This window comes from Somniosus microcephalus, chromosome 10, assembly GCF_052327205.1.
Source record: "Somniosus microcephalus isolate GS21.2 chromosome 10, FLI_Smic_1.0, whole genome shotgun sequence".
Taxonomy (NCBI): Eukaryota; Metazoa; Chordata; class Chondrichthyes; order Squaliformes; family Somniosidae; genus Somniosus; species Somniosus microcephalus.
The window spans coordinates 207,716,073-207,728,460 of NC_140996.1; the positions used below are offsets into that span (position 1 = coordinate 207,716,073).

Here is a 12,388-nt window from a genome sequence, read left to right on the forward strand (position 1 = left end):
TTAAACAGCTGCGAGAAGCTGGGGTTAATCTCGGTAAACCACGAACTAACAAAAACATCACTGAAAGTCGACAGCAACAGCCCACTGGAGAATCGTCCACAAATCATGGACACGAAACATTTGATGGACATGTATCCAGAATGTTTTGATGACACTGTAGGATGCTTCGGGGAGTTCAAGTACCATATAACAATAGATCCAGAAGTAAAACCCGTCATCCACACTCCAAGAAAAATACCCTTCGAGCTAAAAGAAAAATTATACACCGAACTAAAAGAAATGGAAGAGAAAGAAATAATCGCAAAGGTCACTGAACCCACAGACTGGGTAAACTCGATTGTGGTACGGGAAAAGCCGAACGGGCGGCTCAGAATCTGTCTGGACCCCAAAGACTTAAACCAGGCAATAAAGCGGGACCACTACCCCACACCAACATTAGAAGAAGTCACACCAGCACTGGCAGGAGCCAAAGTCTTCTCCAAACTGGATGCCAGAAACGGCTACTGGAACGTAAAACTGGACGAAGAATCAACTAACCTGACGACTTTTAATACACCATTGGGGCGTTATAAATTCCTGCGGCTGCCATTTGGGTTGAAAGTCAGCCAAGACATCTTCCAACAAAAGATCGATGAAACATACAAAGGCTGTGAAGGAGCCATTGGAATCGCTAATGACATCCAAGTTTACGGAACAAATGAAAGAGACCACGACGTGCACTTGCACGAGGCCATGGAGCGCACCAGAACGGCTGGCATCAAGCTGAACACCGAGAAGTGCATCGTTAAAAGTACGAAATGCAAATTTTTTGGCATGATCTACACACCGGAGGGTGTCAAGCCTAATCCCGAAAAGGTCGAGACGATAGCAGAGATGAAACCTCCAAATGACAAGAAGGAGCTGAGAAGCTACCTCGGCTTGGTCCAGTATATGAGCTCTTTCATCCCGAACATGTCAGACTACACAGCGAACCTAAGAGAATTACTAAAAGAAGACACCGAATACCAATGGTCAGAATCCCATGAGAGGAACTCCAAACACCTAAAGGAATTATTATGTAAAGAAACCAGCCTGTCTTATTACGATAGAAAAAAACCTGTCACCCTACAGGTAGATGCCTCTACCAGGGAGCTAGGGGCAGCCCTCGTGCAGGAAGGAAAACCAATAGCTTTCGCATCGAAGGCATTGACATCAGCAGAGACAAGATACGCAAACATCGAAAGAGAGCTATTGGCAGTAGTATACGGATGCGAAAAGTTCCACACCTACTTATACGGAAGAAAATTCGAGGTAGAGAGTGACCATCGTCCACTCGAACAAATTTACAAGAAAAACCTAAGTAAGGCCCCAGCAAGACTGCAAAGGTTACTGTTAAGACTCCAAAGTTACGACTTCGAATTAAAATACCGGCCAGGGAAAGAAATGGCACTGGCAGATGCATTGTCTCAATTGTCACTACACGAAAAACACGAGATGAAGGGCCTGACAGTAAAAATACACCACCTCGTAGCCAAATTCAAGGAGGAGACTGGTAAAGAAGAGGAGTTGCTACTACTCATGCAACAGGTAATACAGGGGTGGCCGGAGAAGATCCAGCAGGTCCAAAACCAAATCCGACAGTACTGGACAATCAGAGACGACATCTCGGTGGAGGACGGTATTCGCCTTGCTGGCTCAAGAATCATAATACCAAAAACGATGCAAACGGAACTTCTCCGCTTAATACACCAAGGCCTATGGGGATGGAGAACTGTAAACTAAGAGCCAGATCAGCTGTGTACTGGATAGGCATGTACAAAAGCATAGAACAAATGGTCTCCACGTGCTGCATATGCCAGAAATACCGAAACACACAGCAGAAGGAGGAGATGATTCAAATGGAAGTACCCCCGAGACCATGGTACACGGTCGGAACAGATCTGTTCCAGTGCAACCAGGAGTGGTACATCATAGTAGCAGACTACTACTCAAAATGTCCTTTTGTCAGAAGGATAAACGACATGAGAGCCACAACAATCACAAAAATTGCGAAAAACTTATTTGCAGAACAGGGCATCCCAGAGAAGGTCATCTGCGACAATGGGACACAATTCACCTCCAGCGAATTCAGAGCACTGGCTGGAAAATACGGATTTAAAATAATTACCTCATCCCCACATCACCCAAGGGGGCACGGATTTATTGAAAGACAGATCCAAACAGTCAAAAGAGCTCTCATTAAAAGCAAGGAGATGGGAGAAGACCAAGACCTCGCAATTTTGGCAATCAGATCGACACCTTTGAGAGCAGACTCGAAATCACCAGCAGAACTACTAAACGGTAGAAAATACAAAACAACTCTACCAGCAAAGGTATATCCTCCCCAGGACCAAGAGGACGTTCGGCAGAAGCTGATGGAAACACAAGCTACGGGGAGCACACACTATAACAAGCATGCAAAACCACTACCGGAGCTGCTAAATGGGCAATCAGTGCATATACAAGATCCGTTGTTGAGAACATGGAGTCCAGCCAAGGTTATTGGAAAAGCTGATACTCCAAGATCTTACTTGGTAGAGACAGAACCTGGAAACCAATACAGGCGAAACAGGATCCATATCAGACCCTCACCTGAAGCTGTCAAACAGCGGACAACATTAACAGCAGTTAGGGTACCAGACATGGCAAACAATATAACGCCAGGAACAAACACCTCAAATACAACAACTGCAAACATGCACTCCCCAGAGCCAAACACGACAGCACCGGCAACAAGAAAAGAACACACCAAAACACCGCAGAAAGGAATAGTTACAGCCAAATCCACAAGATGGAGGAGTAACATACAACCACCTGAGCGGTATCGCGAATAATCATAAAGACAATTACAATTCGCACAGAACAGTAAAACAACATGGACAAATATCTGTATATAAATTGAGCAAAGAAAGCTCACGTTCTGTATTTTGTTAACGTTATTCAACTAGAAACATTGTAAAATAGAAAATTGATGTAATTAGTTTTGTTGGGAAAGAGGGATGTTACATAGTTATGTTGGGACTACATTGTACAAGTGTACTAACACCCAAATCAAGTGTAGCAGCACTACGATGCTGGGAAAGTAGTGCGCAGGTGCCACACAGGACTTGAAAATATCACTCCGCACTATGCGGCAGGCAGCCATTACAACACAAATAAAACAGTAGTTATAATTACAAACTACCGAGTCCAGAGTCGTCTTTACAAAGCACTACGAGCGCTAGAAGACATAACATACACTATTTAAAAAACTTCATTTCCTGTCTCAGGTACCAATGAACAGCTCAAGCTTCACTCAGTTTACAGTGGACCCAACACTCTACGAGTTCCAGGTTGTGGCAAATTGTTTTTAAACGCTTGCGATTTTCTCGGGGAAATTTAAAAGTAGTTGTAGGATTCATGTTTAAATCGTTGAGTGTTAACAACTTAACAAATAGTCCTACATACTATATAGCGGTAATGTACCCCATTCTGGATTATCACTCAATCCTTATACCATCATTATACATTAACACGCAGTACCCTTAAAAAAAAGTTGCCAAGACACTTGCTATTGGTAAAAGTGACCAAAAATACAATAGAACCCCATGAAATTCATAGTATATGTTTTGTAAAATTAACAGAAATATAGTTGCATTTTCCAGATCACAATTTCTTTGGGGTACAATGGTCAGCAATCCTTCTGATCTACTGTGGACCTCTTCGTGTTATTCTTGGTTTTGGAACCACTGCCACTATTTTATATTTAGTCATCAGTTTGATGCAAGTACCCAGTATCGGGTATACATTATGATCCATATATTACTACGCACACATTTTTCCTACAAAGATTCTAAGCTCGGGTACAATAACGTGAAGCAATATTCTTGTACTTGCAGTTGATGAAAATAGGGCCAAAATGTCAGAGTCTGCACAATTCTTTAATTAAAATCCAGTGACAGAAATGTACTGAATTCTATTAAAAAAAATACAAATCTGTATGGTTCCGTACCACACTGGTGAGCCACCCCAAATATAGCTTGTCTATATATTTCTCAACCAGTGAAAACGCAGGGTTAACACAGCAGGGCGCATGGAAACAGAACAGATGGTCTTGATGCACCAGTAAGAATGAATTTCTTCTTGTGTGCTGTGCAAACATCTGCTTTTACCTAATTGATGTAGTTTATTATCTAGAGGTTATCTTTTTTTTTTGAAGCTCTATTAATGATAGTCAACTTGGTGGAAAAGCCCCATACATCGAAGTTTCCCCATAGATACAGAGTTTCAAAGGTAAACATGTGGTAATTCTTGCCTACTACATGCTTTTCAGACCTAATGCATCATAGCACAGATGTGCTTCTCTAAGGCCTTTGATAACACCCCAGGGTTACCACATACCTAACAGCTGAAGGTCAGTCTCCAGACGTACTGCTGACTCGAACAGCAGCTCATCCCTATTTTCAACAGAAGATTCTGCCTCCAAGTGACTTTCCAGCCAAGGTGCATATTCTTCCTTACGCAAGACCTGAAATGAAGACAACCGATAAACTTCAGACAAAAACTAATTGGCGCTTTTAAAATTATTTCAAGACTTTTTGAAACAAAGATTGCCAGGTGCAACAATCATAAATGGCTGATCATAACGCGGGCTGCAAAATAGTACAACTGATCAGCATACAACAAAACCCACAGGAATCAAATGTAAAACCATAAAAAAAAATAAGGGCACAGTTATGCCAAAGGTACAGACTTTGACATGATCAGCATGATGTTAGACCCAGGTTCTACTCCTGCCACCTCCTCATTCTTTGGCCAGGGACAACAAGACCTCTGAACACGTGCTTACATTCATGTGCAGAGACCCACGATTTTGCTGACCTCGGCGGGTCCGTGGCAGGTGAGGTCGTTGGCGGGTCTCGACCCCGCTGCTGTCTCCATCCCGACCTCCGAAATGAATTTCCCTTGATTGGGCTTGTTAAGCCCGCCCAGCGCGTTTGGCGGCCAATTAGAGGAAGCGGGTCTGGTGACGCCATTTGATGACGCGTCATCAGCCGGTTTCCTTAAAGGGGCCAAGACCAACTTTGTTTTGACAATGGTGCTGTCAGTGTTCTACAGCATTGAGGTGCTGCAAACACTGACAAGCACTGCACAGAGGTGCGGGGCTGCACCCAGGCTCTCCCATGACTCCCTCCACATGCTTATGGAGGGAGTCACAGCATGCAGGGAGGTCCTCTTCCCTTCCAACGGGCGGAAGAGACCTCACCAGAAGACCAACACAGCCTCATTGCACATTACACAGGAGGGCACAAGCAGGGATGTGTTCAGGAAGACCAGGCTGCAGTGCCGCAAATCTTTCAATGATCTCAGCAGATCACAAAATGTTACTACAAAGCCACACTCAACCTCATCCTGCTGTGCCTCTCATCACATCCCCATCACTCTGCCTTCCCTACCCTACTCCTGCACATCCTTATTCACAACAACTTACCTTGCACCTTCGCCCATCCCTCTCTATATTATCACATCCCCCATCTCACTAGCCACCCCTCACACTCATCCCCGTGCAATCATACCAACTAACAACACACAAGGGTAGGTACTTGGGTGTTTTATGCAATGTTCATGTAAAGTTTCTGTTAATCTGCTGTCAAACATTGAAATCTTTATTTTCAACACTTTGCGTTCTTGGACAGATTTGTGTGCACCTTTGGAAGTGAATTAGTGAGTTGCAATGAATGGCGAGACATAACGGTACCCCCCCGCAATGGTGAGGAGTGTGAAAGGAATGACTTGGGCATTGTAGGGATGCTTTATGGTGTTGGTGTGGGAGGTGCCAACCTGGCACATCACGTGGCAGCCAGGGTGTACAGCGTCAAGTGAAGTAAACCTGGCCATGGTGAGGCCATCCCTGACATCCCGGACAGCAATGTGGTCAGGTGCTGATGCCCTCTGTCCTGTGCAGCATCACTTGTCTGCAGAGAAGGTTGGTGTTGTTGTTGGTGCTGCTGTTATGCCTGGTGCTGCTGGTGTTGGGGCTGATCGTGGTGGGATTCTGAGGACCAAGGTGAGAGAGTATAAAGGGCACCCATGCTGATGGAATAGATGACAGGTGAAGTAGAGATGACAGAAGTGATCTGTTAACAGTGAAAGAGGTAATGAGGTCAGACTGGATGGAGATTTGTGTAAAGACTTGCAGTATGGTGAATCTGTTGTGGAAATGCAGTGAGGAAGAGCTTGTGGCTGAGGGAAGCTATCTCTGTAAGCTGGGAGCTTTTACTTTACATTTCAAGCTGTCAACTTAACAGCTGATTCAATGGCCACTGAACTCCTGCCTCAGCTTAACAGATGTGATCCCCGAACAGTGAGGACCTTGTGGGCGAGCATGTAAAATCAAAAGGTGAGCTCAAATGTCTTCTTAATAATCTCTAAACAAGGTCATAATGACTTGAATTAGGTCCCTTGCCGCTGTGTGTCGGGTCTGCTCAGCGCTGACAGACCCGACATCGGGAAAAGGCGGGTGGTGGTGGCGGGTTCACAGCGGGGTTCTGACCTGCTGGGGGAGAAAAACGTTCCCACCCGACCCGCCACCGATCACGCCCGTTGACCGCCCTCCCCGCCCCCCCAGAAAATCCAGCCCTAAGTTTGCAATTGCGCACCCTTAAGTATCGATCTAATTCTCCCAGAAATTGTTCTACACCATTTGTCCAGATCGCTTTTTTGATCAGCTTAGAGACATTTATAAAAAATAAACAGGACTCCCGACAGAACTTCACTTTGCAGCTGGTGTCATGTTGAAGCAGTGCAAGGTTAGCTCCTCCCTGAATGAGAATTGGACATCTTCTCACCTCAGTTATAGCACACACTTTGCATTTGAAGAGGAGCAGGGGAGTTCTCCCCGGTGTCCTGGCCAAAATCTGTTCCCCCAACCAATATCAGTAGCACAGATTATCTGGTCATTATTGCAATGCTGCTTGCGGGACCTTGCTGTGCGCAAAATGGCTGCTGCGATCCCTACATTACAACAGTTCAAAAAAGTAATTAATTTACTGTAAAGCGCTTTGGGACATCCTGAGGTTGTAAACGGTGCTACATAAATGCAAATTCTTTCTTTTCGTAACGTGAAGCTGGGGTTGCCCTGCAGCAGCGCTAATGTGTAGTATAACAGGTCTATGAAGAGACAAGACTGCAGTTAGTAAAATTAAGCAGAGAAGAGGAGTTCTCGGGATGAGCGCTGACAGACTGCTTCCTCACCCAACTGCTGTTAAATACGACTAAAATTTCAAGCTTTTTTTTTTGAATGAAAACAAAGTTTAATAATGGACTGTTCATCCGCTTGATAAAACAATATAATGCGCTCAAGTCATTTTAAATTGAAAATGATTAAAAAGTCAGGCAAGTAGCACAGCAGTTAAGAACTTTATTTAATGGTGGTGTGACCCCCTTAGGTTTATATCCAAATTCCCGACGCTCCTGGAGTGGTCTCGGTGCTTATTCTGGAGAACCACACGAGAGGGTATGAGCTCCAGTTCAAACGGAGATGGTCTTTGCTACTGAAGTTGTAAAAGAAGCCCTCTGTGCTGAAGGAGTGTTTGTGCTGAAGGAGTGTTTGTGCAGGCAAGAGCCAATAAACAAACAACAACAAAAAAAATCAAACTGCATGAAGCTCTAAAGGCTCCAAAATTGATAGCTGATATTGGAAGAAGGATTTTGCTTCAAGCCATTCACGTGGTCTGTTCCATGTTCTTTAAAAAGGTTATCCCTAACTCCCATTCCTCTCCCCTCACAAGTTGTCTGGCACAATCTCGGTTTCATTTGTTTCTTCTTCCATTGTTTTATTTCCATGATGACTCCCTGGAAGAAAAAATTCAGTTGCTTTGTGCCTCCCTTTAGTGCCCTAAGAGGGCGCAAAGCAACTAGCGCCTGGGCACGGCGCCGCTAATGCCTCCCGTGAAATTCAGTGGGAGGTTAGCGGCGGCGGTAGCCGGTAGCACCCCCGCGGCGCTGCGCCTTCGGCGAGGACGTCATCGCCATGCGCAGCGTCCCACTCGTGCCCCAGCCACGAATTTCAGTAACGCCCCGACTTACCGCCAGACGCTATGTCCGACAGGGTCAGGGGGGGCGTACGTGCGGCAATATTTAAAGGGGAGGTTCTGGGCGGCCATTTTTGTTGCTGGCCGCCTGCCAGCACCTGCCCCCTTTGCCGTCCCCGGCCTTCTCTTCGGCCCCCCCAGCGGGGTGCCGGCCGTGCTCTGTCAGCTCCCAGTGAATTTCGGGCACTGGGGTGCTAACATTTTTGGTGTGCTAAAGGTAGAGCCCCGGCGAAGTTAGCGCCCCAAAGGGGGCGCGACCAAATTTTTCCCTGTCTGAGTCTAGTTCTGATTTGTACCTGTTCTCTTCACTTTTTAAAAAAAACATTTAATCTCATAGTTCTTATCCTTGTTTTCAAATCCCTCCATGGCTTCGCTCCTCCCTATCTCTGTAATCTCCTTCAGCTGCACAAACCTCCCCCGAGATATCTGCGCTGCTCAAATTCTGCCCTCTTGAGCATCCTTGGTTATAATCGCTCAACCATTGGTGGCCGTGCCTTCAGCTGCCTCAGCCCTAAGCTCTGGACCTCCCTCCCTAAACCTCTCCACCTCTCTTTCCTCCTTTAAGTCGCTCCTTAAAACCTACCTCTTTCACCAAGCTTTTGGTCATCTGCCCTAATTTCTTCTTATGTGGCTCGGTGTCAAATTTTTGACTTATAACACTCCTCTGCAGCACCTTGGGACGTTTTACTATGTTAAAGGCAATGTATAAATACAAGTTGTTGTTGTTGTAGTAGTCAGCACTGTAATTACATATTAACAGTTATAGATGATTCCTTACTGTCAATATATCAATATATCAGTTTATGCATGCTATTTACAAAACTAATTCTCAGGATATGGATGTCATTAGCAAGGCCAGCATTTACTGCCTATTCCTTGAGAAGGTGGTGGTGAGCCACTGCAGTCCATGTGGTGAAGGTGCTCCCACAATGTTGTTCGGTCAGAAGTTTCAGGATTTTGACTTTATGAGACATTCCCTTAAGAATCAGTATCTGACTTATCAAAGAATCATAGAAGGAGGCCATTCGGCCCTTCGAGCCTGCTCCGCCATTCAATGCGATCATGGCTGATCATCCAAATTCAGTACCCTGTCCCTGCCTTCTCCCCATATCCCTTGATCCCTTTAGCCTTAAGAAATATATCCAACTCCTTCTTGAATATATTTAATGAATTGGCCTCTACTGCCTTCTGTGGTAGCGAATTCCACAGGTTCACCACTCTCTGGGTGAAGAAATTCCTCCTCATCTCTGTCCTAAATGGCTTACCCCTTATCCTTAGACTGTGACCCCTGGTTCTGGACTCATCGACCATCGGGAACATCCTTCCTGCATCCAGTCTGTCTAGTCCTGTTAGAATTTTATAAGTTTCAATGAGATCCCCTCTCATTCTTCTAAACTCCAGCGAGTACAAGCCCAATCGACCCAATCTCTCCTCATACGTCATTCCTGCCATCCCAGGTATCAGCCTGGTGAATCTTCGCTGCACTCCTTCCATGGCAAGAACATCCTTCCTCAGATAAGGCGACCAAAACTGCACACAATACTCAAGGTGTGGCCTCACCAAGGCCCTGTACAACTGCAGCAAGACATCCTTGTTCCTGTACTCAAACCCTCTCGCTACGAAGGTCAACATACCATTTGCCTTCTTAACTGCCTGCTGCACCTGCATGCTTACCTTCAGCGACTGGTGCACAAGGACGCCCAGGTCTCGTTGCACTTCCCCTTCTCCCAATCTATTGCCATTCAGATAATAATCTGCCTTCTTGTTTTGCCACCAATGTGGATAACCTCGCATTTATCCACATTATATTGCATCTGCCATGCTTCTGCCCAATCACCCAACCTGTCCAAATCATACTGGAGTTTCTCGGCATCCTCCTCACAGCACACACGCCCACCCAGCTTTGTGTCGTCTGCAAACTTGGAGATATTACATCTAGTTCCCTCGTCCAGATCATTAATGTATATTGTGAACAGCTGGGGTCCTAGGACCGATCCTTGCGGTACCCCACCAGTCACTGCCTGCCACTCGGAAAAAGAGCCGTTTATTCCAACTCTTTGCTTCCTGTTTGCCAACCAGTTCTCTATCCAAGTCAATACCTTGCCCCCAATCCCATGTGCCTTAACTTTACACGCTAATCTCTTATGCGGGACCTTATCGAAAGCCTTTTGAAAGTCCAAATACACCACATCCACTGGTTCTCCCTTATCTATTTTACCAGTTACATCCTCAAAAAATTCCAGTAGATTAGTCAAGCACGATTTACCTTTTGTAAATCCATGTTGACTTTGTCCGATCCGGTCACTGTTTTCCAAGTGCTCTGCTATTACATCTTTTATAATGGACTCTAGCATTTTCCCCACTACCGATGTTAGACCTACCGGTCTGTAATTCCCCGTTTTCTCTCTACCACCTTTTTTGAACAATGGGGTAACATTTGCCAATCCATGGGTATTGTTCCAGATTCCATCGTATTTTGGAAGATGACCAGCAATGCATCTACTATTTCTAGGGCCACTTCCTTAAGTACCCTCGGATGTAGATTATCAGGCTCTGGGGATTCAATCCCGTCAATTTCTCTAATACCATTTCCCTACAAATACTGATTTCTATCAGTTCCTCCCTTTCATTCGACCCTATGGGGGAGAAATTCGGTATCGCCCCATTTGGGGCGCAATTATCGGCCGGGCGCAAAGATTAGCGTCTGGCGCTAATTATCGCCTCCGACTGCAAACTTGGCTTTTATCGCCCCTGGAGGTGATTGGAGCGCTAAATCAGGCGCTTTACATCTGTCTTAAGGCGCAAAGGCCAAGCAGCGAGGCGCTAACTCACAGCGCTGGCGAAGCTCATCTGATGTCAGTCAGCAATGGAACACAGACACAGACAATTCTTAAAGGGGAGTTCTGGTGAATGGTCATCGACCTGAAACGTTAACTCTGTTTCTCGCTTCACAGATGCTGCTTGACCTGCTGAGTTTCTCCAGCATTTTCTGTTTTTATCTTAAAGGGGAGGGTTTATCTTGGTCTCCATCCACATCCTGTTCATTGCAGCCATGAGTCTCGGCCTGGAGAGACCTGTACATCAAATCTGCTGGAAAGAACAATGGAGAGACCCAGGGAAAGAGCTCAGAGTGCAGCCCCCACAGTCTCTTCTAAATAGATATACAAGGGCAAATCAAAATGAACCTGCAAAGTGCTGCTCAGTATGCAAAACTCCTTCACACAGTGTAGAATCCCTCCAGAAGTCTCTCTCTCTGTCTCTCAGAATGCATGGTGCAAAAATGTCACCAACAAAAAATGGCAGGAAGCGGTCGCCTTTAAATAGCGCTCCCCCAGTCCCTTCGTGACTGCAAAACGGTCCCCTCAACCTGCCGTTGCTAGCGGCAGGCGTTAAGGTAGGGGGCGCCACTCAATTTCCAGTCTGGGGCGCTACCAGGGCGTTGCGCACTCGACTGACGTCACGATCTGCCGGCGCAGGAGATCGTGGCGCTAATGTTTAGTGCCGCCGCAAAATGTCTGGTCAATTTCGCGAGAAGTGCAAATATCGCCGAGCCCAGGCGCTAGTTGGTTTGCGCCCCACTTAGCGCCCTCTTAAGGCGTTAACGGGTGGCACTACCAACTGAATTTTACCCCCTATGTTCCCCGACATCTCTAGGAGGTTATTTGTGTCCTCCTTTGTGAAGACAGAACCAAAGTATGTATTTAATTGGGCCGCCATTTCTTTGTTCCCCATTATAAATTCCTCTGATTCTGACTGCAAGGGACCTACGCTTGACTTCACCAATCTTTTTCTCTTCACATATCTATAAAAGCTTTTACAGTCAGTTTTTATGTTCCTTGAAAGCTTACTCTCATACTCTATTTTCCCCCTCTTAATTAATCCCTTTGTCCTCCTTTGTTGAATCCTAAACTGCTCCCAATCCTCAGGTTTACTGCTTTTTCTGGCCAATTTATATGTCCTCTCCTTGGATCTTATGCTATCCCTAATTTCCCTTGTTAGCCACGGTTGAGTCACCTTTTATGTTTTATTTTTATGCCAAACTGGGATGAACAAATTCTGTAGTTCATCCATGCGATCTTTGAATGTTTGCCATTGCATATCCACCGTCAACCCTTTGAGTGACATTCCCCAATCAATCCTACCCAACTCGCGCCTCATACCATCGTAGTTTCCTTTATTTAAATTCAGGACCCTAGTCACTGAGTCAACTACTTCACTCTCCATCTTAATGAAGAATTATGATCGTTCTGACCCAAGGGGCCTCGCACAAGATTGCTAATTAATCCTTTCTCATTACA

At 45.6% G+C, this 12,388-nt stretch overlaps 1 protein-coding gene across 2 annotated transcripts in view; it reads right to left on the minus strand.

Annotated features, from left to right (window-relative positions):
• Positions 1 to 12,388, minus strand: part of atp10a (ATPase phospholipid transporting 10A) — a 231,026-nt gene that overhangs the window by 30,066 nt on the left and 188,572 nt on the right. For both annotated transcript variants that reach the window (XM_085999543.1, XM_085999544.1), the window contains exon 12: positions 4,399 to 4,525. In XM_085999543.1, coding sequence (XP_085855669.1) covers positions 4,399 to 4,525 — 127 coding nt within the window. The remainder of the gene's footprint in view (positions 1 to 4,398; positions 4,526 to 12,388) is intronic.